The 27,800-nt window shown below is 47.5% G+C and overlaps 2 protein-coding genes across 2 annotated transcripts; one reads left to right on the top strand and one right to left on the bottom strand.

Moving 5' to 3' along the window:
• Window positions 1–220: 220 nt before the first annotated feature.
• Window positions 221–7,063, bottom strand: LOC128980505 (quinone oxidoreductase-like). Its single transcript, XM_054398977.1, has 9 exons — window positions 7,032–7,063; window positions 6,115–6,239; window positions 5,085–5,237; window positions 3,559–3,722; window positions 2,771–2,822; window positions 1,438–1,587; window positions 950–1,051; window positions 766–861; window positions 221–511 (listed from the first exon to the last, which is right to left on the bottom strand). Exons 2-9 carry the CDS (start codon window positions 6,223–6,225, stop codon window positions 350–352), a joined length of 990 nt encoding a protein of 329 aa, XP_054254952.1. The 5' UTR covers window positions 6,226–6,239; window positions 7,032–7,063; the 3' UTR covers window positions 221–349.
• Window positions 7,064–7,225: 162 nt separating this feature from the next.
• On the top strand, window positions 7,226–26,294 carry LOC128980506 (tRNA wybutosine-synthesizing protein 3 homolog). The gene is made up of 8 exons (XM_054398979.1): window positions 7,226–7,389; window positions 7,497–7,512; window positions 7,926–7,982; window positions 21,302–21,400; window positions 22,208–22,279; window positions 22,550–22,687; window positions 23,467–23,599; window positions 26,134–26,294. Exons 1-8 carry the CDS (start codon window positions 7,226–7,228, stop codon window positions 26,292–26,294), a joined length of 840 nt encoding a protein of 279 aa, XP_054254954.1.
• The last annotated feature ends 1,506 nt before the right edge of the window (window positions 26,295–27,800 follow it).

Here is a 27,800-nt window from a genome sequence, read left to right as displayed (position 1 = left end):
ACATGGCCAGTTCTATCCATCTCCACATGTGCTTACAAACCAGGTGGCACTACCTGCAGTGGCCTCCCTGTCACTTCCCCATGAGCACAAGATCAAGAGATATTCATTTCCCTGCATCTCAAGGCCACACCAGCAGACACATCAGATGAAACAAAGCTGCCAAAACTACTTAAAAGTGTATGCAACCCTGATTAGTAGAAAATGCTGTTAATTAATGTAATTAATTAACCTAAGGTGGCCTTTGCTGTCACTGTCAAACCTGATCAAAGTGTGCTTGGTGAGACACATTCAACGACTCGTGCAAGCAAAGGTGCAGCCAGAGCAGCTAGAAAACAGATGGGAAAGGACTTCATGGAACCAGCACCATCTTTCCTCGAGCACCACTGCAGTGAATGATGTCTTCATGAGCCTTCACCACCTTCTCCAGGGGATATTCAGAGCCCACAACTGGTTTCAGCCAGCCAGCCTCTATGCCATCAAAGACTGCTGTTGCACACTCACGCCTCTCCTCCTGCGTGCAATCAAGGCAGCATTTACCACACTGTAGAGCAGCATTGGCTGTTTGTGCAAGTCTTAAACCAAATTTCACAGCCCAAAAACATTTTATTGTGTTCTGAGTTTAAGTCAAAACATATAGGAGTGAAAAAACTATTTACTTACAGTGAAATGCTGCAGCCATCCCTACAACTGACTCTAACAGGAAACAGAGAGGCTTTGGCATCCCAACAAAACATTCTTTACAATAAACATTGTAAAGCTTCTTACCTCAGTTGCAAGAAACAGACTAACTCCAATGATGCTGCTCTCTTTGCTCATGGTGTCCCTCGGATTGATCTCAATAGGACCTCTGCAGCCCACAACCTGTTACAAAGGAGTTCAGAGAGAAGCTCTAACTGCTGACTTGAGTCAGTAAATACACAAAGTGAAGTCAGTGACAGAAAGTGCTCACCATCACCCTTCCTCCACAGGACAGCAGCTGCAAGTCAGTAGCCAGGTTGATGTTAGAGAGCATTTCTATTATTATATTAACTCCTTCCACCCCTGTGTATTCCTGCAGAGGACACAACAGGCTGTAAAATCACCCCAGTTCGTGCTTGGGTACCACTCTTCATTTCATATGCTACAGATAATGGACATTTTACAGCCTAAGTTTGCAATGCAGCCTTTGGGCTAAGGCTGACAGCTAATCAGTTTAATTTTAGCAGACTTTGATATGCTGAATGATGACATCTTGCTGGGATGCACGAGCTTCTAAATCACAGAGGCCACTGCCTGTGCAGAAGGCTCAACTTCTCCAGCCTGGAAAAGCTTTTCCTTGTGTGAAAATGAAAAAGGTAGGACATTATTGCTCCTGCATAAATCTGCTCTAAAACACTTCTACAAACAACTGGTCTGTTAGCAAGAAAAACACTTCACCTAGCCCTGCTACATGCTTACCTTGATTTTACTGAGGTAATTAGCTTCCCTGTGGTTAAATGCTTGGTGGGCACCGTTTCTCAGAACTGTGTTCATGCCTTCTTCAGTTCCTGCTGTACCCAAAACCTTTAAACCACAGGCTCTGGCAATCTGACAGGCTGCTATTCCCACCTGAGGGGAAGGAAAAAAGAAAAATAAAAACCAAAAATCACAGCCAAAATAAAAGAAAAAAGTCCTCTTTTTTTCCTCTGACTTTCTCAGCGTTTTAAATTGAAAATATTCTACTAGCAACTTGAGAATTCTCCACTTAAAAGGCTGGCCTGGTAACAATTCTTTTTAGCCACAGTAAGTAGCTGGGGTCTTAAAAATGGCCAAACAGCCTCTAAAAAAAGGGACCTCCAAGGTCATCTAGTCCAACACTACATCCAGTTTAAGAAAAAACCCAAAGAGGCTATGATGCTGTCATTTTGCTGTCACAGAATGAGATCTCAACTGCTGCTCACACCAGGCTGTCATAATCACCTTCTAATTAAGGAAACTTTGCCCATTTATAGCAGCTGTTTGGTGCATCAGCAGAAGCTGAGTGACAAGGTGCAGGGTACAGAGGACTCCAGAAGCAGTCTTCCACTTCTGTTGAAGTCCAGAAGAAAATGTTTCCCTATGGGAACAGTCAGACCTTGAAATCATCTCCCAAGGGAAATGGTGGATTCTCCTACACTGGGCAGACTCAGCTTGACAGAGTGCTGGACCATCTCATTCCAACCACACTATCACCCAGAAAGGTTGGACCAGATGGTCTGTGGGGTCCCTTCCAACCTGGCATTCTAGGGTTCTGTGAGGATAAATTAAACTAGGAGGTGGTGTGAAACAGATCTGAGGTTAGCTGGTCCTGTGAAAGCAAAGAAAACCCTATGTTCAGTTTCACACAGCATGCAGGAAAGAACTGGTACATTCCAGTATGTCTCCTTGTGCTAAGAGGGAAGAACATCTCAGAAATGCACCAGTGATCACTGCTCCAAGAACTGAGAACAACCTGCACACATTTTAAAGTCACAGCTTTTCACCATTGGTCTTGCCTCAGGAGACTGGTTATAAAGCTTCTGGAATAACCTCTGACTGCAGCCAGGTAGGTTTTCTGATGTGAACCTCACTGCTCAGTGCCTTATACAACCACTTGTTGCAGTTCCAGAGTTATGTGCAATTAACTGGCTTTGCTCTAAGGAAAGCAACCTCAGCTGTCTAAAATAAAAACCTATTGCTGTGAACCCACGAATTGATATTAACCATGAGCCCTATTGCAGATGCCAGGAGAGAAAGCAGCATTTCTGACAGCTTTCCCTCTGGCAGTACTTACTCCTCCACTGGCACCATGCACCAGCACGCTCTCCCCTGCCCTGGCACGCCCTCTGCATGGAGAACAGAAAACACACTGGCATTAATTAAGCACCAGACTGCAAATCCTGACATCAAATCTCATCTGTCACAGAGCAGTTCCAATGTATGTTATGGCTAACCAGGTATAATCAGCCTCCTTGGAGGCAAAATGAACTGTAGCACTTCAAAATTTCAGCACTATGCAATTATGTCAACATGTAGCAGACTGCTACTGAGCCTCAGTTCCAGGTCTTCACTTGTCACAAATCCCAACACAAACCCCACTGGTTTCAGTCACTTCTTCTACCAAACTAAGCCAGCTCCCCAGTGCTAAGCTCTCACCCAGCCTAACATTCACTGTTATGTTGTACCTGGAGTCTCTCTGGCAAGAGAAGGCTGGTGAAGGGGAGAGGTGGGTCTGCTCTGCACCACATTGGCTGTTTAATTCAGAAATTAATTACTGCTTCTCTTCCCTAGCTAAAAGACCAGTGAGTACTGAAAGAGAGTTACATGCTTTCTTACATGTACTTACCAAAGAAGCCTCTCCAGGTCTGTTCACTTAAGAAGAAATAAATAACAGAAAAACACAGGCAGTGACTTCTAGGTAGCAATTATCTGACAAGTCCATCAGCACAGCAAATGGGTTTTAAACATCTCCCACTCACTGATCTGCCAACCACCACCACCTTTTTACAGAACAGAACCATGGGCTTCAGTATCTCAAATACTGAAAAGCAAAAACTCACAAACTTAGATGTGGGCCCTTACTTTTGGCAAAGAGCCCGATAGGCAGTGAAGTAGGGAATTGCAATGGCTGCTCCCTGCTTCCAGTCCAGTTTGTCTGGCAAAGGGAAGACTCTGTCAGCTGCAGCAACTGCATACTCTGCATATCCTCCAGAGATCGTATCCGTGGTAAAAACCTTGTCACCTTTCTGGAAAGCAGGGAGAGAAAGAGACAAATTCATCATCTGCCTTATTTGTTTCTTTATGTACAAGGAGAAGCAGCTCACAGGAGCTTGGGCTATTTCTAGCAGCTCTCCTATGAAAAATAACCAGTTCTATTTGTCACAGAGGAGATTTTTCTAAATGCTAATGTATACAATCAGTGCAGCACAAGCCACACCAGGAGTGTCATAATTATAACCCCTGAGCTGCAGCCTAACACACAAACCTACTGCCTCATTAATATTCACCTTCCTGAACCTGAGCACTGAAGAATTCCATCCACTGATTCCAAGTGCAAAACCTGAAAAGCTTTTACAAACACACACACACAGAAAAAGAAAAAAAAACATTCCTCGATGTTTGGGTTTTTCTAAAACATGAACAAAAGATACACTCTTAATAGACCCTAAGACAACTAGAGTATGACCCTAAGGCAGCTAGAGTATGACCCAATGTGCAGAGGGCTGTGTCTCAAGCACTATGAGTGTGCAAATGCAGGAGCTACTCAGAGCTTTCAGAGTGTCTCTCCTGCATGTACCAAGCTCATCAACTCTCTGTCTCTCTCCTCCAAGCAAAGAGCATCACAATTGCTATCAGGAACAAAAAGCACACAGAACAGACAGGGCAAACTACTGATAAGAAAATATGAATAAACATGATTCTTCTCTCCAGATAAGCAAATCTCTCATTTCTCCTGCAACAGATACAGAAATTCCAAGTCAGGAAACCTCGACACAATTTTAACTACTGTTTTGATCCCTGAGACCATCAGTCTAGTGATTTGAAAGCAAGAACAGACTTTAAAACTAAATAGATTTCACTGCTATCTTTTGGCAAACTGACAACTGCCTTCTCCTGGCCAAGACTTTCTCTCTGAGAATCATAGAATTGTTCAGGTTGGAAAAGACCTCTAAAATCACTGGGTCCAATCTTCAACCTAAGACCTCCATGGCCACTAAACCATGTCCCAGAGTGCCATGGCCACATGCTTCTTGAACGCCTCCAGGGACCGTGATGGAGAACATCTAAGTGAAATGACTAGACTGGAGTAATAAAGTATTTTAACAGTTTTAATGACAAATATGTGATTTATGGTGCTTTCTAAAGCTATTTCCATTTCCAAACAAACCTTTCATTGCTCAGTCCTGCAAGAAACCATCACCTCAGACCAGGAAGCACCCCACATCAAACACTTCTGCAACGCCACAAGAGCAGTTCTGCAGCACAACTTTTCTACACCCAGCATCACTGCTCTGAGCAGAGGAAATGCAGTGCCTCTCCCCAGGAGCAGCAGTCACACCATGGGGACCCAACAAACCATAATGAAGTAAATCCCAAAGAACAGATACCTTGAAGGCTGTGACATGCTCCCCAACACTCTCTATGACACCAGCCACATCTGTGCCAGGGGTGTAGGGCAAAGCCGGCTTGCGAGCGTAGGTTCCAGAACGAATGTAGGTCTCGACAGGATTCACCCCACAGGCATGGACTTTAATTAGCACCTGAAAGAAAAGATCACAGAATCCTAGCATGGCAGGGCTTGCAAGGGACCTCTGGAGATCATCCACTCCCACCCCCCTGCTAAAGCAGGGGCATTCACAGCAGCTAGCCTAGGATCACAATGGCCAGCTGGGTTTGGAATCTCTCCAGAGGAGGGCACTTCACAGCTTCTCTAGGCAGCCTGCTCCAGGCCTCTAGCACCCTCACAGCAAAGAAGTTTTTCCCCATCTTCAGATGGAACTTCCTGTGTTCCAGTTTATACCCATTGCCCCTTGTCCTATCACAGGGCACCACTGAAAAGGGACTGGCCCCATCTTCTTGACACCCACTGTTAAGGTATTGGCAGACATTGATCAGATCGATCCCCTCTCAGCCTTCTCTTCTCCAGACTAAACAGCCCCACACCTCTCAGTCTTTCCTCAACACACAGATGTCCCTCAGCATCCTCATACCCTCCACTGGACTCTCTCCAGTAGTTCTCTGTCCCTCTTGAACTGGGGAGCCCAAAACCGGACACAATACTCCAGATGAGGCTTCATTAGTGCAGAGGAGAGGGGCAGAAGAATCTCCCTCGACAGCTTAGGATGCCTCTTGAGCGGTAGTGATAAAGATTTAGCACTTGAATTCTCAGAGCAGTATCATGGCATTTTAACTGGATTCTTACACAGAGACAGCAAAAATGCAGTCTTGACCTGAAGCCGTTCTCAGGAGCTCCTTTACTGTGGCCCTATCACATTTGTTCAACTCAGGATGTAGGAATGCACTGACCATGAACTACACCTTCGAGAAGGAGCTTTTTGTTCTGCACTCCTCTCCCTGCTCTGATTGCCCCTGGTGTTGGTCAGTACCCTCAGTTCAGCTCACAGAACTCACACATACCTGGTGTTCCTCTGGACTGGGGATCAGGACATCTGACTGGAGTTTCAGTACCTCAGGGCCTCCAAACTCAAAGACCCTGACAGCTCTCATCACATTTCTGGTGGCTGCCATCGGGACCAGAGTGTCTGGGGGGACAACACAATGTTTATGTCGCCTTCCTATTTTGTACCTTCACAATAACGAAATAACTGCCTGGCAAGCAACTGATTAAATGGAGCCTCGCTCCCCAGGTACACTTTGGGGGGTTGGGAATTTTTTCCAGAGTCACACAAAAGGCATAAACTAGGCCAAGCATTCGCATCACCTTAGGGGTGTTAAGAGACTCATACGCTAATCATTTACCCGTGGGGATGTTCCTCAGGCAGCTCCCGAGAGCACCGGGACCTGCTGTTGGCGGTGAACGCTGCTCTGGGGAGAAACAGCGGCTCCGAGCGGCTCCGCCGCCGGGCGCTGCGGAAGCGGAATAGGGGCACGGTCAAGGGAGAGCAGCCCGACCTGGCTCCTGGGAGGCTCACCGCAAAGGTCGGAACGAAACGTGGCCGCAGGGCGGCGCCGCCGGGAACACAGAGCGGCAAGAACCGGGCCCAGAAGCAGCACACCGCGGCCGCCGTCCCCGGAGTTGCGCCGAGAAGGCCGCGGCCCGGGCACGTCCCTTGGGTCACGGCCCACCCCTTGTCGCCAGACCTCGCCCCCCGGACACCTCCCTCCGCGCCAGTCCCGGCCCCACCGGCCGCCGCTGCCTCCGAAGAGCCCAGGGGCTCGCACCGGCCGTGCCAGCCTGTAGTAGGGCGGCCCTGTCCGTCCCAGCCTGCAGAGCCCGGCCCTGCGTACCGGGGACCGCCGCCAGCCCCGTCACGCTGCCCGGGGCAGAGCCGAGTGCCGGTGGCCAGCGGAACGCCATGGCGCCCACCGCTTACCTGCCGCGGCGGCGGAGAGGGGCCCAGCCTGAGTGGCGGCGGAAGGCGAGCGGGGGCGATGGCAGCCGGGGGGCGGTGACGGTCTCCCCGACACCCCGCCCTTGGGTTGCGCTCGGGGAGGTGTGGCCCTGGCGGCCGCCGTTGGGTGGGCGCGGTGGCCGCTGTAGAGCCGGGGCCGGTCTGATTCCCCCTCAATGGCGTCCTTCCAGCAGCAGAAGGCGCAGCGGCTGGCGCGGGCGGACGAAGGTGCCGCCGCTGTCGTGCAACTGCTGAACGGGAGGGCCCCGTTCTGCACCACCAGCTCCTGCTCGGGCCGCCTCGTCCTGGTGCAAGGCAGCGCCGCGCTGAGTCCTGGGCAGTCCCGCCGCTGTAGCGGTACTCTAGAGGACCACTTTTGAAGCCTTGGTTGTGGAGGCCCTTCTAGCTGGCCGAGCCGAGCCGGCGATGCCTGTCTCGGCGAGGGAGACCCGCGGCTTTTCCCGTGTCGGTGCAGCGTGGATCTCGGGCTCTGGCTCCGCTCGCCGGCGGTGGGATTAGTGCCCGCGCCCTGACAGCTCCGGGAGACCGCAGAGCGATCCCGGTAGAAGGCCGCCAGGACCGACGGCAGCACCCGGTGTCTCCGTGCCAGGTTTCAGGGGCAGGGACATCAAGATTTGCAGTGCCGGACCCCGGCCTGACAGCTTTGTCTGACACATAAACACAGACAAGTCCCTTTAAAACCACTCGGATGTAAAAATATTTCTGTGCACTAACAAAACGTGTTGTGTTGAAAGCGATGCTATTTATGTTGAGGCACCAGTTTTTACACAAGCACAAGCTGGAGCATCCCCTACCTGTCTCAGGAGTTTAACGGTTTCTCTTGCTTGCTAGGACACAGACAGCTGTGAGATCCAGAAGAAAGACTGCAGGTGGCTCATGGTGACACATGAACGTGTGCCAAAGACGCCGTGTGTAGCAGTTTAGGCTGGGTGCCCCCTGCTGCTGCCACATAGGTTACACCTCTGGTGTCCCGAGGGGTGGACACAGGATCGGCGTATTTCTATCCATAAATCCCGCACCCTATAAATCCATCTGCAAAGTCATTCGCTTCCTCTCTCTTCCCTGTCTGCCCCCGTGGGAGATGCTCTCTCTTCTCGGGTAAGGGTGGGGGAGTATCTCTTTAGGCCCCTTAGACCTGTCTAGGCCTAATGCCAGGAGGAGAAAGGAGGAGGGGGCAGTCTCAGACCTGTCCTGCCTGAGCCTCGCCTAGCAGGGGGGTGGGGAAGAAAGAGCCCTGGGGCTTTTGGGTATACCCTCGGGTGGGGAGAGGGAAGGATTGGGAAGCCTTTGGGAATTATGTAAGGGGGCTCTGTATGCTTTGGGATATTCTTTGCCTCGATGCTTTCTAGTGTTTTGTACTTTCACCAATTGCTTTTCCATTTAAACTTTCCATCACTCTCCAATCCGTTTGTGTGAGTGTCATTCTTTTGTCCCTCTTGGGGAAAGAGAGGATCTGTCTGGCCTCAAACCAGAACGTGGTAAGAGGACAATCTGATACAGCTTTGATTTCTACTGAATGCAGAGATGCCAATGGCATGGAGAACATGGTATGGAAAATACAAAGAAGTGTGTGTAGAGTTTTTTTATCCCTGTTACTGAGGTGAATTGACAGGTCAGTTTCAAAATCAACTTTTCTCTAGGTGTTCTACTTAGTAAATTCTTAAGACCTGTTTTGAGGAGAATACTTAGAAGCTAAGGACAAATTTCCTGTAAATGCAGCTAATGTGAAATTCGAATAATACCTTTCTCCATGCCACAACAGCTCAACAAGAAGTTTCTATAGCAGAAAATCTGTCTTTCAGAAAACCATTTCTGAAGATGTAAAATAGAGTGATTCTTATTTTTTAGAGCCCTTTCCTTACTCAGAATTAGTGGAACTCATGCTTCTCTGTCTCCTTCCTTCCCTGAAAGGTTGCTGTTAGTGTAGCAGTACTATTCATTTCTGCAGCTCTGTATCTGTTCAGCTGGAGTGTGACATGAGTGCAGTGACACCTCTGTCAGAACTGGGTCAGTTTGTGTGCACCCCATTAACTGTCCTGTAAGCTGTGGTCCTTCTTGCTGTGTCGTTTTGGTCAGCAATTGCAGAAGCAGCCAAAACGAATTCCTTTGTTTCCCTTAAGTATGGATGTGTTCATTTGGTGTGTCGTGTCTCCTTCAACACAGTTAAAACTGAACAGTTAAAGCTGTCTCAAGTTACAAAAACTGCCTTGAATTTAAACCTGTCTTGAGCCCAGCTTGCTCTGGGAACAGCCTTGCATTTACAGACATCTGAAACTAGTGCAGCTGTGAATCTCTTATGCTGCCTTTTTAATTCAGTGTTCTAACATCTCCTGAAATTGAGAGATACATTTATACTGGGGTGGGGTTTTTAATGCCTTCAAAGCAGTCTGCTCTCTGCATCCATCTCTTTTCTTTGCCCAAAAGAGAAGCAGTTACGAGGTCAAAGCTCTGTTGCTCAAGTCACAGCTCCCTTCACCATATCCATACATTCTCGCCTGGCACAAAAAAAATCTCCCTGTGGAGGATTGGCTGGTTGATAAAGGTCACGTTGCTGGGTGAGCAGGAGTCGGCAAGGAACAGAACACAGCTGGCTTAAGCCAATCAAGGGCAAGGACAGTGTGTCCTTGAACTGCCGACAGGATTACTTAGTCACAGGTGGGAGGGCTTGGCTTTCAGCCTTTGTCCAATAAACTGCCATGGTTCTGCTTAAAGATTGTCATTGTATCTGAGCTATCCTATATAAACACCTGGATGTTCAATAAAGTTTGAAGCTTGCTTATTAATCATATTGATTGTTGTCCAAGTCCTCCCTCACTGCGACAAATGGCGCCCGACAGGGATCCTGACCTCGAGCCACGGTGCAGTGCGACTTTCGGCCCTGGAGCAGCACAGGAGGTGAAAGAGCGACGAGAAGGCTCCGCACCTTGGAGGCACCTACAGAGGTGATCCAGCCACGACCACGCTGCCGAAGCCCCGGAAAAGAGCTGCAACAGCGCTGACGGTAAAATGGAGAGGTAAGCGGCGTCTGACTTGTTTAAATGCTTTTTAGAAAAGCGACGCGTTCAGGGCATTGATTTAGCTAAGGATTTAGCAAACTAGGGGATCAGATCTGGGAAGCTGTCTTAGATGAGGACAAAACAGCTGAAAAAATGGCAAAACCATGGCGGGCTGTGATTAACTGCTTAAAACAATATGCAGCAGAGCAGAAAGCGGCCCTTGCCGCAGAATCACGACTAGGGGCCCCACCTGTGATCCCGTCTTCTAGTGCAGGAGAAAACGATTGTCCGATAGCCCCCGCGGTCCGTAATTTGTATTTACCACCAGAAACCTTACCCGCCACAACGGCCTCTCAGGCCACATGTATAGGAGCAGGTTCTCAGCCCCCCGCCGAGCGCACTATCCCATCTGCTCCTCCAAGTGAGGAGCCTCGCCCACCTCTAAGGGAGGAGTTTCCTTCACCTCCAAAGGAAGAAGGGTTTGCCAGGGATATGGCTCCTGGAGGACGTTCATTCCCGTTAGCAACGCCGGAGGCAGTACGAGTGGCCCATGAAAGACACCAGTTCTGGCAAACCTTGGCTGGGGAAGCGTTGTCGGCAGGAGACAGGGAGGCAGCGGGAACTATTACGGAAATTGCTTTCCCGGTCGTGTTCACTCCAAATCCTGGGGGAGGGATTGCAAGCCGCTATAACAACGCTTGATTGGAAATGGCTTGCTCAGTTGCGTTCCACAGTCAATGAGTGTGGCATCCACGGAGAGCCCACTCGACAAATGTTAAATTACTCGTAACATTTTAGCTACCTTGCCTTCTACTTGGACAATTGCAGAGGCCCTGGAACGTATGTCCCATGTGCCCACAGGGCCGCAAGCTATGTTAGTAGAAGCAGTAAGGGAACTGGGAGCTAGCATGAGGGAACAGGCGCAGTCTATGCTGGGTCAAGTACTAGCCGCCCTTGCTCCACTCCAACCGCCTGTCAGTCGCTCGTCAGTCCCTAGCCGTGCTACCTCGCGACCAAGATGTTTCCGCTGTGGGACGCCTGGACACATCCGTCGCGAGTGCCGCGCTGGAGCCGTGTGGTGTCGTCAGTGTAAGTCAGACACCCCCAGTGACTCTGCTTGCCGACGGGGTTAAGTGCAGTCGGGAAACGGGAAGTCGAGCGCGAGGAGCCGCTGCGCGGCGTCACAAATGGCTGCTCCCAACCCATCGGCATTTTCGGCTCAGGTGCCGAACTCCGGCCCGCCACAAGCGGAAGCCTCGGCATGGACTTGGCAACCGCAGTAGAATGTGTACTTTCGGATAATCGCCCTCAACGGATATTAACGGACATTAAGGGCCCCGTTATGATTGATGGGACCCCCGTGGGAGCACTTTTGATCGGGCGTTCATCTGCTAGTATGTCAGGTCTCACTGTGTTAACAGGACTAATTGACGCGGATTTTCAAGGGATTATCCAAATAATGGTACAAACATTGTTTCCACCATTCTTTGTGGGTTCCTAGCCGTTGGGTTCGTCCAGCCCCAGGCCTAACTTCAAGCCTTAGCCGTCAACCTGAGGACCAAGCCGAAGCACCTTCTGTAGAAGATGGTGATTTAGAGAAGGACAGGAAACTCTGTAAGTGCCTTGTATTATGCCTTTATTACAACGCTGGACACAGGTAGGATCTCTCCAAAAGACCTGTGTATCGAAAGAGATTTCAGTACAAACTTACATAGTCCATGCTTCTTATCTTATTCGGAAATATATCAATGTGAAAATAACAGAGGGATGTTGAGGTTTACACAGGCAACCCTGTTTCCTCCTGTCTATACAAAGGTTATCTATCTAAAGATGACAGGGGATGGCAATATTTCACAGAAAGTCAAAGGTTATCTATACAGGGGATGGAAGTCCTGTTTCCTGTTTGTTGGGCTTTCCTCCTTTTCTTCAATATTTCCCCCCTTTCTTCCATCCAATAGTATATTCCTATACTATATTTTCTTAAAATAATTTCCAGTTTCCAACTCATGTCTAAGTTTATCATTTTTATACCTCTGATATGATTTCACATCACTCTTTCCAATACACATAATTACCTTAATCAAGACTACTATTAATATGATAATCATTACAATTCCTACTAATAATTGTTTAAGCCAGAAAATGTTGGGCATCCACGAGGTTAACTTCTCCCAGAGGTTTGAAAATCCGTATGATATATCATCCCTGCTCACTTCATGGAATACCTCACTTTGTTCCCATATTTTTGCAAGTCCATGTCTATCTTCTTTTCCTCGTTTACATATGAGCAACAACTGTCATTCACTATTGTACATAGTCCTCCTCCTTTGGCAAATAAAATATCTAAAGTGTATTTAAACTGTCCTGTAATTTTATGCAGACTCTCTTATTTCCTTCTGCTCTGCACGAATGGCATCCTCAGTTGCTGGAAGGGCAATCTCCATACTGGCTGAGATATTCACGATAGCCTTTTCTAATTCACTTACTCCTATCATAGGAATCAGCCATCTGACAAAACTATGGAATCCCGTCGGTCTCTCTATTAGTGGGTTCAGTACTCTTTTTACCCTTCTCCGGGGACTTCTTACAATCCCTGTAATTATTTCATTATGTATTGTATACTGTGGGATCAATTGTCCCCCTACACAATGTCCTTCCCAGTTCTCTGGTAAGCTCTTTCGTGCATATCCATCTCCACACAGCCACCACCAACCTGGAGCCATCTTACACTGATTCAAATACGATTGCTTTTTAAAATCATAATACTGTTTTAGCCTCCTCTTGAGTTCTCTAAATTTTCCTATTTTAGTAGTATTTATGCAACTTGGTAACTCAAAGATTTTTAAAAAATGCCTATTCCCAAATGGGAATCTGGTAATATTTCTGTCAGTACATCTTGCGTATGCTTTAATTTCTTGTTTCTCATCCCAAGGTAAAAGATCATATTTAGGTCCCTTTTCTCCGTTCCCCATTCCATATTGGCATGTAAGATCTGAAAAATCTTTACCTACTTTAACTTCAAATGTCCAATTCTTACGAGGTATTCCATAAAGTGGCACTTCAGTCAGTCGGGAGAGTAGTACATAACCAGCACGACTCTAGCTTAAACCCTAAAGTTATATTTCTCATTACTTGTACATACAAATTATTATCCCACACTACCACTATTACTATTTTAAATAACAGCAAATAAGTAAACATTATTGACGAGTTATTCTCAACTTCAAATCTCCCAGCTCTTCTGCTTTCCAAGGGCTGCCTTTTGCCTTCTTTACCTGTGTGTGATGTATCCAAGCAGCTTGCTCTCTGATTTTGATAGCTGTGAAGGATATCAGCAACACTTGATATGGTCCTGTCCACTTGGGTTCCAGGGGATTTTCTGAAAGAGATCTAACATAGACATAATCTCCAGGTTCTACATCATGAACTGGTTTGTCTAGTCCCCTCACATTGGTTCCAATCACTTGTTTGTTAATCATGTTTAAATTGTTATAAATCTGTTGGACATACTTACTCAGCATCTCTTCTCTGAACTGCCCTGGTTCAGAAGGATTCATTGTTCCTACCACATAGGGTCTTCCAAATAGAATTTCAAATGGACTTAGCCTTTCCTTAGTCCTTTGCTTAGTTCAAATTCGCAGCAGGGCAATTGGTAGTGCTTGTGGCCAAGGGAGTTTTGTCTCCTGTCCAATTTTTATTATCTGATTCTTAATTAAATGGTTCATTTTCTCCACCTGTCCACTTGAGCGTGGATTGTAAGGAGTGTGGAGTTGCCAATCAATTCCTAAGATCTTGCTTATTTGTTGTACTACCTTGGCCACAAAATGTGATCCTCTGTCTGAGGAAATAGTAGCAGGCACCCCAGCCCGGGGTGTTATTTCTTGTAGCATTGTTTTGGTAACCTCCTGAGCTTTGTTTGTGCGACAGGGAAATGCTTCTGGCCAACCAGAGAAGGTGTCAGTAAGTACCAAAAGATATCTATATTCCCCCTTTCTTGGGAGTTCAGTGAAATCAATTTGCCACTGTTGTCCCGGATAATTTCCTCTACTAATCTGTCCAAGCTTGACTTCTTTCACCACCTTGGGGTTGGCCCTAAGACATACTTCACATTGTCGAGTTACCTGCTCTACAGTGGTGTGCAGTTTTCGTGCTATGCACTCCTGAACCAACTTTCGATACAGAGCTTCAGCTCCTCAGTGAGTTTTTCCCTGTTCCATCTGAACAAATGCCCAAAGGAGGTTAGTAGGTATGACTAATTTCCCATCCGGTGTCCTAGCCCATCCTTTCTCTACCCTAGTGCCTAAAAGGTCCTTAATTAATTTCTGATCTTCTGTGTTATACACAGGCTCTGGTTCCTTTTGCTCAATTGTCAGTTTACCATCTGGGACCAAAACAAATTCTGCCACCTCTTTTCCCTCCCTGGCCACTGTTTTAGCTGTTTTGCCTGCCATCCGGTTACCTCTTTTCTTGACCAGTGTTTCCCTTTTGGTGTGCTCTGCAGTGCATTATAGCTACTTTGCTTGGCTTCTGTACTGCTTCCGATAACCTCAGTATTTCTTCTGCATGCTTAATGCCTTTTCCTTGGGTTGACAATAGTCCTCTCTCTTTCCAGATGGCTCCATGGCCGTGCACTACTCCAAAGGCATACTTGGAGTCTGTCCATATGTTTGCTCTTTTTCCTTGAGAGAGCTCTAAGGCTCTAGTTAGAGCAATTATTTCCGCCTTTTGGGCAGAAGTGTTACCTGGTAGTGCTTCTGCCTCAATCACTTCTTCTTCTGTAGTTACAGCATACCCAGCCTTTCTTTCTCCCTGGATCACAAAACTGCTTCCATCAGTATACCAGTTATGATCTGCCATCTCCAGGGGTTCTTCCTTCAGGTCAGGTCTGCTGGAGTAAGTGGCCTCGATTGTTTCCAAACAATCATGGATTACTGATTCTCCATTACTTCCCTGGAGGAAAGAGGCTGGATTGACAACATTAGTGACTTTGATCTCCACATCATCCTGCTCCACTAATATAGCCTGGTATTTAAGGAATCGTTGTGGAGACAACCAGTGTCCCCCTTTAGCTTCCAGCACAGCAGAGACAGCATGTGATACCAGGACTGTGATTTTCTGTCCCATTGTGAATTTGCGGTATTCCTGAATGTTGACTGCGACTGCAGCCACAGCCCTCAGGCATCCTGGCCATCCTTTGCTTACTTCATCCAGTTGTTTGGAGAGGTATGGCACTGCTCTTCGATGGGGTCCTAAAGTTTGTGCGAGGACCCCAAGTGCTATTCCCTGACTTTCATGGGAATATAACAAAAAGGGCTTAGTGACATCAGGTAGGCCTAGTGCTGGTGCCCTCATCAGTTCCCTTTTTAAAGTGTGGAAGGCTTGTTTAGCTTCTCCGTTCCATTGCAGAGCCCTGTCAGCCTTCCTCAATAATTCATAAAGAGGTTTGACAAACAGGCCGTAATTATGAATCCACAACCTACACCAGCCTGTCATTCCCAAGAAGGTTCGGAGTTCTTCTCGGGTGTTGGGAAGTGGAATGGAGCATATGGCTTCCTTCCTTTCAGGGCCCAGTACTCGTCCCACAGTCAGTTCGTATCCCAAGTAAGTTACTTGCTGCTGGACTATTTGGGCCTTTTGTGGGGAGACTCGATACCCATTAAGTCCCAGAAAATTTAACATACTCACAGTCCACTTTTCACATTCTTCTGTGGTTCAAGTTGCTATCAAGATGTCATCTACATACTGTAGTAGGACTCCGTCTCCTTCTGGCTGATCCCACTTCTCCAATTCTTTTGCCAGTTGATTTCCAAAAATAGTGGGGCTGTTTTTAAATCCCTGGGGCAACACTGTCCAGGTCAGCTGGCATTTTCGGTTAGTTTCTGGATTCTCCCATTCAAAAGCAAACAGTGACTGACTTTCAGGGGCCAGAGGTAGGCAGAAAAAAGCATCTTTTAAGTCCAGGACAGTAAACCATTCTAACTCAGTCCTCAATCGAGTTAAGAGAGTGTATGGGTTTGCTACTACCGGATGAATGTCCCTCGTGATTTCATTTATGGCCCTTAGATCCTGTACTAGCCGATACCCCCCTGCGGGTTTCTTCACAGGCAAAATTGGGGTGTTGTATGATGATTCACATTCTGTTAACAGCCCATATTTTATAAATTTTTCTATAGTGGGCAAAATTCCTTCCCTATCTTTTCTCCTTAAAGGATATTGCTTTATCCTGATTGGTTGGGCTCCAGGTTTAAGATCCATTGTTATCGGTAAAGCATTTTTGGCCCTTCCAGGGTGCTCAGTGTCCCAAACTCCAGGATATACCTGATCTTTTATACTTTCTATTATTTTGTTTTCATCTCGTTGAGGGCTCATTAGTGCAAGACTTAAAACCTCAATTAACTGTTCCTCCCTTACCCTAAATTCTACCTTCCCCTTACTAAATTTAATTTCAGCTCCCAATGCTTCTAACAAGTCCCTTCCTAGTAATGACTTTGGGGCATTTGGCATATATAAAAACTTATGTAAGCCCCAGGTTTTACCATATTTATATTTAAGAGGTTTAAAAAAATACACCTTCTCAGTCTGACCTGTAGCCCCTACCACAGAAACATAGCTCTCATCCAAAGTTAGCAAAGCTTCATTTAAGACTGAAAAGGTTGCTCCCGTATCAACCAGAAACTCCAATTTCTTTTCCTTTTCCCCTAGCCTTATTACAACCAGAGGGTCTGCCAGGGTAATTCCCTCCAGTCCCCCCTAACCAACCTCTTCCAGCTGTGCCTGTACCCTATTTTTCTTTTTCCTTTCTGGACATTCTCTTTTCCAGTGTCCCTTCTTCCTACAGATTGCACATTGATCCTTTTCCAACCGTGCCCTGGTAGGCCCTTTAGTCTCCCTATTTTCCTGCAGTGCTGCCACCCACATCCTTTTTTCTTTTCTTCTATTCTCTTCTTCCCTGTGAGAGAATACCCTCCATGCTACATCCAAAAGTGCCTCTAAATCCCTCCCCTGCAGAGCTGGCAATTTTTGCAACTTCTTTCTGATATCACCAGCAGATTGCCCAATAAATAATGATACCAGTTGTTGTGTACGTACTTCTGACCCAGGGTCAAGAGAGGTTTTTTTCCTCATGACCTCCCTCAGCTTATCTAGGAATTCTGAGGGCGCGATTCACCAGGCCCTTGTCTGACTGAGTATAATACAGACCAATTAATTGTTTTTGGGATAGCTTTTTCCATTCCGCTGGCTATAAATTCCCGGTACTCTTCCAGTCTAGTTCTTTGCAGGGCATTGTTTGTATTCCATCCTGGATTTTGGAGTGGAAATACATCCCCTATATTTGCTCCCCCTCCCCGAGTTTGTACTCTTTCTGTTGCTATTTCTAATCCATGTCTTTCAATTAATTGTTTTTCTGTTTCAGTCATTTGTTCCAGTAATAACTGGATATCATCCCAGTCTGGGTTATGCTGCCTGATCATAAATCGAAAATGAGTAGCTGTCCCTGTAGGGTCATTACAATAATTTTTAGCCTTTTTCCTCCAGCTGTCCAAATCCTGACTTGTAAAGGGTACCTTAATCCAGACTGGGTCACCCTCTGGCCCTACTGCTTGTCGCAGAGGGGCCTGAATGGGTAGCTGGGGAGCCAGGGCAGTTACTTGTTGTCTTCGGGTCCTCCTTGCCACTGGGCTTCCCAGAGCCTGGGTTGTGGAGCTAACTCCAGTGTCACTACCAGAATCACTGCTGTTACCAGGACCCTCTGTGTTATCTCCTGGACCTGCTGTCACTACCCCTTGCAGTTTTCCTGGGGGGTGATAAAACTCAGGCAGGTCTTTTGGTTCCTCAAGTTTAAGGCATCTCTGCCCTGTGCTACATGCAGAACAACACCTTTTCAAACGTGCCTGCCTCTTGTTCTTAGCCTTATTTTCCTTCTCAAGGGCCAAAACTAATGAATCTGAGGGAGCTCTTATACCACAGTCCCTTTGAAGCTCAGGATGTTCTCAGAGATAGAAAAACATGTCAGCATATATTGACTCTTCCCATTTTTCTTTTCCTCTTAAAAACAACATCAATTGCAATAAAGTGTTACACTCTAGGCTCCCATTTACAGGCCGTTTTTCTCCATCACCTAACTTATATAATGGCCACCACCGGGTACAAAATTTAATTAGGGTCTGTTGTTTTGTTGACCCTCCTGGAGGGCCTCCAATTTCATCCCAGTGGGCAAGTATACAACCAAGTGGGGTATGTTTTGGGATCTCACTACTTTGTCTCCCCCCCATTCTACACAATACAGCACAGTACTGGCTTTTTGCAACACACAACAAATACAATTATGACAAAATGACCGGTCCCAAACATACAATTATTGGCCACACTCCCATTCGCTCATTCGCTTTGTCCCTCTCTGGCCGTCCTCCTCGCGCAGAAACGGAACCACAGATTGGGACTCCCTCTCGCTTCGTAGATTTTCTACATCTCAGTCACACACACTCAACCACACACTCAAATTATAAACAGTGTTTATAATACTTTAAGTCCTTTAGGAACCCCCCTGGTCCCAACCTGTACACTGAAAATATGAACAATATTTTAAGTCCCTTTAGGAACCCCCCTGGTCCCAACCTGCACACTTAACATATAAACAATATTTTAAGCCCCTTTAGGAATCCCCCTGGTTCCAACCTGTACACTGAAAATAAACATATTTAGTCCCTTAGGAACCCCCTGTCCAACCTGTACACTGAAAATATAAACAATATTTTAAGCCCCTTTAGGAACCCCCCTGGTTCCAACCTGTACACTGAAAATATAAACAATATTTTAAGTCCCTTTAGGAACCCCCCTGGTCCCAACCTGTACACTTAAAATATAAACAATATTTTAAGCCCCTTTAGGAACCCCCCTGGTTCCAACCTGTACACTTAAAATATAAACAATATTTTAAGTCCCTTTGGACCCCCCTGGTCCAACCTAAGAGCTCTTTTCCCTAGGGGTGGCAATAAATGCTCCTCTCCCGTGCAGGGCGTCCCTCTGCGGCTTATGGATACAACCCCTCCTCTTTTAACAAAAGCAAACCTTCTCTCCGTCAGCAGTCTTGTCTGTTCCTGCGGTGATCTGGTGAGTAGAGGAGCTCTCCTGGAGAATCTCTCGGGGGCGCCCTGAGAGGTCCTGTTCCTCAGCAGGTCCCGCAGCCAAACAGAGTTGTCCTGCTGCGGTCACCAAAATGATTTAGAGAAGGACATGAAACTCAGTAAGTGCCTTGTATTATGCCTTTATTACAGCGCTGGACACCGGCAGGATCTCTCCAAAGACCTGTGTATCGAAAGAGATTTCAGTACAAACTTACATAGTCCATGCTTCTTATCTTATTCGGAAATATATCAATGTGAAAATAACAGAGGGATGTTGAGGTTTACACAGGCAATCCTGTTTCCTCCTGTCTATACAAAGGTTATCTATCTAAAGATGACAGGGGATGACAATATTTCACAGAAAGTCAAAGGTTATCTATACAGGGGATGGAAGTCCTGTTTCCTGTTTGTTGGGCTTTCCTCCTTTTCTTCAGCCAATGGCGATGACTGAAAGGAGGAGCCGTGGTCGTTGCAATTTGAATACAGTATTGGTCTTGATCTTCTTGTTAAAACTGATAAGCCCAGCTAGCTCAGTCGGTAGAGCATGGGCTAACCAAACAGGGAACCAGGACTTTTGTCTGAGTATGCAATCGGTAATCATTTTATTGTTCTATCTCCCCACTGGTGGATGCTGTGGTGTTTCTTTTAATATTTGTTGTAGTTAAGATTTTATGGTAGGGATAATAAATGAGTACTTATGATAAGTATTTAGTATAAGGTATGTTAAGTAGTAAGTATAACAAGATACAAGTAATTATTATTCATCTTGTTACAGAGAGTGAAAGTCAAAATAGAGCTGCTATAGATTTTTGTTGTTGGCACAAGGTCACGGCTGTGAAGATGTTGAAGGAACGTGTTGTTTTAATCTATCGGACAATAGTGAGTCTATACATGTTAAATTAAGGTGGCTCAAGGAGCACCCCAATAAGATTGACAAAAATGTTAATCCATTTGATAGTTGGTTACAGTTCTGGTTTGGTGCATTACCCAGTCGGTTGATGTCTTTAATTAAAGAAGGTTTACGTTTGTTAGGAATAATTTTGTTGATACTTATAATTATACGTGTTGCTTCTATTTGTATTATTGGACCAATCAAGCCTTGTTGGTTAAAGAAAACAGGGGAATTGTGGAGGGTTGCCTGGTTGATAAAGGTCACGTTGCTGGGTGAGCAGGAGTTGGCAAGGAACAGAACACAGCTAGCCTAAGCCAATCAAGGGCAAGGACAGTGTGTCCTTGAACTGCCGACAGGATTACTTAGTCACAGGTGGGAGGGCTTGGCTTTCAGCCTTTGTCCAATAAACTGCCATGGTTCTGCTTAAAGATTGTCATTGTATCTGAGCTATCCGATATAAACACCTGGATGTTCAATAAAGTTTGAAGCTTGCTTATTAATCATATTGAGTCTTCCCTCACTGCGACATCTCCCCCGAAATACTTTTGTCAGTAGTTCAAAGCAGAGCAGATCTCCACCAGCCAGCTTCAGGCTGAGTAAGATGCAGTGGGTTCTTGCTGACTCTCACAAGAGGAAATACTCTTGATTTCTCCTCTTCCCTTTAGCAGGTAGATAGGATTTTTCTTCTTTTCAATGCACAAATTGCAAGTGGAATAAAAAAGGTCTTTGATTAATTTTTAAACTGTGATGTATGATAAAGCTTTGTTAGTTCAGTATTTAGGAAGTGAGAATGGAAGTCAATCTCATGTGTTGTGCTTTCAGGTCATTTGATTTCACCATGTGTGTTAAACTCAACAATCTGAACATGGGGTATTTGTGCTGGGATTTAATTTTAGTCCTTTAGCCTCTCAGTGCTTAGAGGAAAAGCATTGTGTAGTACAAGGTTATTGAGGTGACAAATCACACACTAGTGTAAAACTGAAGAGGAGTACTTGTTCCTTGACATGCTCTCCGTGTGAACCATGACCACCTAAAGCTGTGGGGTTTGGGTTGTAGGCACACCAGAATGCAGCCAGTTGCTATGTAAGATGTGCATGGTCAGAGTATTCACTCCTGCCAAGACCTCTGCATGCCTGGCTGTTCTTTTCTTTTCTGGGTATTTTTAGTAATTCTACCCCCTTTGCAGCACTGATTTAAATATTTTGGTGTGTTTTCCAGCTGGCAGCTCTAGAGAAGTCCACTGGTGATGTCGTGCTCAAGTTTGAACCGTTTGTTCCTCACGTGCTGTGTCAAGAGCTGCAGGACGCCCAGCTCCTGGTAACATGGCATCAAGTAACAGGGTTCCATTGTGGTTCTGTTATGCTCCTTGCTGGAAAAATGCAAATGCTGGTTCCTGAGAAAGCTTTAGCACTTCAGAATGGTCCTAGGTGTGCTGTGTGTTTAATAGCTAGGGTAGTTAAGTAAGCTGATGGAGAAAACACTGCTGTAGACTTACAGAGGCTTTGCTGTGCTGTTCAGAATGACTCACCTACAACTTGATGTTCAAGCTGAAGCAGGCTGCCAGCTACAAATTTTCCCCAGTGAGCCTGGGTTGCTGTTGCTGCCTGAAGCGATGACTTTCAGACATCATTTTGCCACCAGCCATGCCATTTGGCCCCAGTGTTTCAGCCAACTGAGGACTACCTCTGCTTCTCCAGAATGTCCCTAGAGGGTGATGCCTGATGGGTTTGTTCTTCGTTAAGATGGGAGAGAGCTGATCAGCCTCTTTCATAGCTCTGCTGCACCTTTAGCTCTAACAGTGCCACACCCACTGGGCAGCAGCTGCAAAGATGGTACCAGCTCTTCAAGATGAGATGGTGCAGTGCCCAGAGAGACCTGAACATCCCCTCAGCACTGGTGGACCAAGACTGACTGTGGCTCACTGAAAGCTAACCCCAATTTCTGATACTACCTGGGTTTGATCTTGACGACATTTTAATGTGGCTGTTACTGCAATATTCTGGGGAGATGGGTTTGAATTTTTTTACACAGCTGGGTTTATAAACTGCATCACATCCAACCCATGACTGTTCCTATTTGTGGAACTGTCCAAGAGCTGTTTTAAGGCCTTTCCTTTTTCTGCAGCACTCAGTGGCGATCAATTCTGGGTTCAGGAACTCTGGCATTACAGTTGGCAGAGGAGGAAAAGTTATGATGGTAAGGACTTTGCTGCTTACCTGTAAGGAATGTAACAAAGCAATGTTGCTGCTGTTAACCTTGATTGGTTTTTTTTTTGTGAGCTGAACTGAACTGTAAAGTGACTGACAGCAAAGAGAGCTTTTTCTGCTGTAGTTGACAGCAACCCAGCCAACTGTTGTGTAGATAAATATGGGGTTTCTGTAATAAACTCTCCCTATCATTTAAATCACCTTTATAAAGCAAACTCCACTTCATTCTAGCTAAAGCCTTCTTCTGGGTGTGTTTTAGGCTGTCCAGAGCACTCATTGCTTAGAAGTTCCACTGACCCACAAGGGGAAATTGATGGTCTCTGAAGAATACTTTGAATTTCTGGTGCACATAGCTAATGGGAAGATGGAAGAAAAGACAAGGAGGATTGACAGGTCTGTAAGAGTACAGCAGCCCAGTTCATGACACCTAAATTCAAAACTTTATGGGGCTGAGACAGCCTGGTGCTGTTAGGTGTGAGGTCTAGATGGTGTGAGCTGGGTGAACATCTTCCTGGCAAATGTACTCAGCACTGCTCAGGCCACGCCTTGAGTCCTGTGTCCAGTTCTGGGCTCCTCAGTCCAAGAGAGATGTTGAGGTACTGGAACATGTCCAGAGAAGGTGGGGAGGGGTCTGGAACACAAACCCTACGAGGAGAGGCTGAGGGAGCTGGGGGTGTTTAGCCTGGAGAAGAGGAGGCTCAGGAGAGACCTCATTGCTGTCTACAACTACCTGAGGGGAGGTTGTAGCCAGGAGGGGGTTGGTCTCTGCTCCCAGGCAACCAGCAGCAGAACAAGGGGACACAGTCTCAAGCTGTGCCAGGGGAGGTCTAGGCTGGATGTTAGGAGGAAGTTCTTCACAGAGAGAGAGATTGCCCATTGGAATGGGCTGCCCAGGGAGGTGGTGGAGTCACCATCCCTGGAGATGTTCAAGAGAAGCCTGGGTGAGGCACTTGGTGCCAGGGTCTGGTTGATTGGATAGGGCTGGGTGCTAGCTTGGACTGGGTGATCTTGGAGGTCTCTTCCAACCTGGCTGATTCTATGAAATGGAGCAGTTCCTGTATGGAGCAAGGGGAGTAAAGAAATAAGAGAGGAAAACAAGAGCACAGATGCAGGAAAAGCTGCATACAGGAGGAAGTGGACAGTGCTGATGTCCTGCTGATGTCCCCTGCTTTGCAGAACCTCCGCTGGATGGCCCCTGAGGTGTTCACCCAGTGCACCAGGTACACCGTCAAGGCTGACGTCTTCAGCTATGCTTTGTGCCTCTGGGAGCTGCTAACTGGGGAGATTCCCTTTGCTCACCTGAAGCCAGGTAAGATGCTCCATGAATGCTAACTGGGGAGATTGAGACTGGAGATTGGTAAGAAATTCCTCACAATGAGGGGCAAGGGCTTTGAGCTGGAAGAGGGGAGATTGAGACTGGAGATTGGTAAGAAATTCTTCACAATGAGGGGCAAGGGCTTTGAGCTGGAAGAGGGGAGATTGAGACTGGAGATTACTAAGAAATTCTTCACAATGAGGGGCAAGGGCTTTGAGCTGGAAGAGGGGAGATTGAGACTGGAGATTACTAAGAAATTCTTCACAATGAGGGGCAAGGGCTTTGAGCTGGAAGAGGGGAGATTGAGACTGGAGATTACTAAGAAATTCTTCACAATGAGGGGCAAGGGCTTTGAGCTGGAAGAGGGGAGATTGAGACTGGAGATTACTAAGAAATTCTTCACAATGAGGGGCAAGGGCTTTGAGCTGGAAGAGGGGAGATTGAGACTGGAGATTACTAAGAAATTCTTCACAATGAGGGGCAAGGGCTTTGAGCTGGAAGAGGGGAGATTGAGACTGGAGATTGCTAAGAAATTCCTCACAATGAGGGGCAAGGGCTTTGAGCTGGAAGAGGGGAGATTGAGACTGGAGATTACTAAGAAATTCTTCACAATGAGGGGCAAGGGCTTTGAGCTGGAAGAGGGGAGATTGAGACTGGAGATTACTAAGAAATTCTTCACAATGAGGGGCAAGGGCTTTGAGCTGGAAGAGGGGAGATTGAGACTGGAGATTGGTAAGAAATTCCTCACAATGAGGGGCAAGGGCTTTGAGCTGGAAGAGGGGAGATTGAGACTGGAGATTGGTAAGAAATTCTTCACAATGAGGGCAAGGGCTTTGAGCTGGAAGAGGGCAGATTGAGACTGGAGATTACTAAGAAATTCTTCACAATGAGGGGCAAGGGCTTTGAGCTGGAAGAGGGGAGATTGAGACTGGAGATTACTAAGAAATTCTTCACAATGAGGGGCAAGGGCTTTGAGCTGGAAGAGGGGAGATTGAGACTGGAGATTACTAAGAAATTCCTCACAATGAGGGGCAAGGGCTTTGAGCTGGAAGAGGGGAGATTGAGACTGGAGATTAGTAAGAAATTCCTCACAATGAGGGGCAAGGGCTTTGAGCTGGAAGAGGGGAGATTGAGACTGGAGATTGGTAAGAAATTCCTCACAATGAGGGGCAAGGGCTTTGAGCTGGAAGAGGGGAGATTGAGACTGGAGATGGCTAAGAAATTCTTCACAATGAGGGACAAGGGCTTTGAGCTGGAAGAGGGGAGATTGAGACTGGAGATTACTAAGAAATTCTTCACAATGAGGGGCAAGGGCTTTGAGCTGGAAGAGGGGAGATTGAGACTGGAGATTACTAAGAAATTCTTCACAATGAGGGGCAAGGGCTTTGAGCTGGAAGAGGGGAGATTGAGACTGGAGATTGGTAAGAAATTCCTCACAATGAGGGGCAAGGGCTTTGAGCTGGAAGAGGGGAGATTGAGACTGGAGATTGGTAAGAAATTCCTCACAATGAGGGGCAAGGGCTTTGAGCTGGAAGAGGGGAGATTGAGACTGGAGATTGCTAAGAAATTCCTCACAATGAGGGTGGTGAGACACTGGAATAGGTTGCCCAGGGAGGTTGTGAATGTCCCCTCCCTGGAGGTGCTGAAGGCCAGGCTGGATGATGGTCTAGTGGAAGGTGTCCCTGGCCATGGCACGGGGGTTGTAACAGGATGAACTTTGAGGTCCTTCTCCAAACCACCAAATCAGACCAAAACCCCAGCACTCCTTTTCTCCCCCCAACCTGGGGTTTACCATAAGCCTCAGTGCTCTTTCTTCCCCCCTCTTCCCATTGCCAGGCTAGTTCAAGGCTGGCCAGGCCCCAAGTGCCCCTTCCCTTACTCCCTGCCCAAGGGCCCTCACTGCACAGTAAAAACCCCAGGAGATAAATACCCTGGGAGAAGAAAGGGAAGACAAGAAAAGAGGGAGGAGCTGGCTCTGCTGCCAGCTTAAATACAGTAAGGCACCAGAGTTATGGGAACAAAATACCAAAAGATTACAGTTTCCTGTCCACTCTGGATTCTCTCCAGCCTCTGAAAGCCTGTACTCTATGTTTTCTTTTTAAAGGCATAAGTCTCAACCCATGACACCCCTTCTGATTCCATGGCCACTTCCTGGGCAGAAGTTTCAAGGCCATTGCTCTATGGTCCAAAGTCAAAGCTGTGCTCTAGCAGCAAACACTGCAGGCCTGCCCAGAATGAACATCTCAGTGGGACCTACCACAAAGCTTTGCTTTAAACTGCTGAGGACCCAAAAGCTGGGATTGGTCTTTTCTGCCTACCTTTCTCTTTCAAAGCATCTCCTGCTGCCCAGACTGAAAACCAGCTGTGGCCACAAACATGAATCACCACTTCCTACCCCTGTACAGCGACCTGACGTGACTGACAGCAACACCACACCAAAGTCCTGCTCCTCTTGGCTCCATTCCTAATGGACACGCAGCCATGGGCTCTCCACCTGCAGCCCCCAGCCATGCCTGTCTTGTGCCTAGGGCTGGGCACTGTGGCCTGGCCAGCTCTCGGGGAGCCCTTGGCGGGTAGAGAGCCAAACAGGGACTTGCCAGCCAGTGCTGGGCTGGGCCAGCCTTACACCAACCACCTGTCCTGCAGCCTCAGCACAGACCCCGTGGGTCCCAGAGTGACTCCTGACTAACACTTGCAACACAAAGGCTTTATTAACTAACAAGCATGTCAGAGCTCTTCTGTGTTAACATTGGGACATTTCCAAGTCCCATCACTGCAGAGAAGAGCTGGCACCTGCAGGCTCCTTTCCCTTGTCTGCTGCACCCTGAGAAGCTGCTTTAGTCAAAGGAGACAAATGGTTGTGGTGCTCTTGAAGTAAATAAAGGTGCAGTGAACATCCCATCTGCACAGATCTGCAGCGGTTTGTGTGAAGGTTGCAGGACACAGCGCAGAAGGAGATGCAGAAGCAGCTTAGAGGAGAGTTTCTTCCCCATCCTGAGGCTGTTCTGAGGGCACAGCAATTGTGCCTGGGTGTATCACAACCTAGGAAACAACCAGAGAACATCAGCTTTGCAGAACAAGGTGCTGAAGTGAGCTGCTGAGCTGTGACACATTTCCTACAAGCAGATGTCAGAGTCACCAGAGGAGCTGAGTGCTGCCATCCATCCCACGTTCCCCTCCTGCCACCAGTAGCAGGACACTGGGGACTGGCAGCTGCTCTGTGCAGCTGGAGAGGACCCAAGGGGCTGCAAGTGCTAGCAGCAGAGCAAAGGTGCTTGCAGCAAGATTTTGGGAAGAGGACAGAATGCTGAAGCTGCCACCCAAAAGGATCTATCACTCCTCACCCCAGCTATCCACAGCAGCTCATAAGGGAAGGGTCAAGACTGGGACAAGGTGACACAGACAAGGCTCCAGGGAGACATTTGAGCTGAAAGGACTTACAGGAAGGCTGGGGAGGGCTTGTTTAGAAGGGCCTGTGGTGGTAGGAGAGGGGCAACGCTCAAACTGGAGCAGGGTAGACTTAGGTTGGACATTAGGAGGAAGTTCTTTACAAGGAGGGTGGTGAGAGACTGGAACAGGTTGCCCACGCAGGTGCTTGAGGACCCATCCCTGGAGGCATTCAAGATCAGACTCGCTGTGGGCCTGGGCAGCCTGCTCTAGCTGGAGCTGTCCCTGCTGAGTGCAGGGGGTTGGACAAGATGACCTTTGAGGGTCCCTTCCGACTGGATGCTCTGTGAATGCTCCGCTGCTGGCAGGGCCCAGCCCCGCCCTGGAGGCACACAGGACTCACCTCCTGGGGATCGTGGCTCCTCTGGCCCCCGGCGGTGTCTCGCGGGGCGCCTGGGCTCGCTCCGGCAGCGCTGTCCTTGCTTGGCTCCCTGTGCCCTGCAGTGCTCTCTGCACTCTCCAGCACAGCCCTGCCCCTCCCTCTCTCCTGGCTTGATGGAGGCCTGGCTGTTCTCCCTCAGCTTTCACTCCCTTCTGCTCAGGCCTCTCCTGCAGCTCCTCCTTGCTCTCCACTGCCCCTGCCGCTGGAGCTGCCAGCTGCAGCTGTGTCTGGACACAGCCCCTGGCCTGCTGTGGCCAGCTCCACTCCCTCACCTCCATCTGCAGGGGTGCGCGAGGAGGTTTCTGCTATTCGCTGCTCCCCAGGGGACGTGGCTCTCTCATGGCTTCATGGAGGTCTGGCTGTTCT

The sequence above is a fragment of the Indicator indicator genome, unplaced genomic scaffold, assembly GCF_027791375.1.
Source record: "Indicator indicator isolate 239-I01 unplaced genomic scaffold, UM_Iind_1.1 iindUn_scaffold_223, whole genome shotgun sequence".
Classification (NCBI taxonomy): Eukaryota; Metazoa; Chordata; class Aves; order Piciformes; family Indicatoridae; genus Indicator; species Indicator indicator.
Note: the sequence above shows the minus strand (reverse complement) of the source record. Positions and strands in the feature narration are given on the sequence as shown.

What these genes read in the sequence shown, in the direction of transcription:
- LOC128980505 (XM_054398977.1), bottom strand. Translation starts at nt 6,225, where the DNA reads ATGGCAGCCACCAGAAATGTGATGAGAGCTGTCAGGGTCTTTGAGTTT. An exon ending in CCTGTGGAGGAAGGGTGATG is followed by an intron (nt 862 to 949) that starts GTGAGCACTTTC and finishes CCTTTGTAACAG; the next exon opens with GTTGTGGGCTGCAGAGGTCC. An exon ending in GTCTGTTTCTTGCAACTGAG is followed by an intron (nt 512 to 765) that starts GTAAGAAGCTTT and finishes GATTGCACGCAG; the next exon opens with GAGGAGAGGCGTGAGTGTGC.
- LOC128980506 (XM_054398979.1), top strand. Translation starts at nt 7,226, where the DNA reads ATGGCGTCCTTCCAGCAGCAGAAGGCGCAGCGGCTGGCGCGGGCGGAC. An exon ending in GTGTGCCAAAGACGCCGTGT is followed by an intron (nt 7,983 to 21,301) that starts GTAGCAGTTTAG and finishes TGTGTTTTCCAG; the next exon opens with CTGGCAGCTCTAGAGAAGTC. An exon ending in CTTTGCTCACCTGAAGCCAG is followed by an intron (nt 23,600 to 26,133) that starts GTAAGATGCTCC and finishes TCTTGTGCCTAG; the next exon opens with GGCTGGGCACTGTGGCCTGG.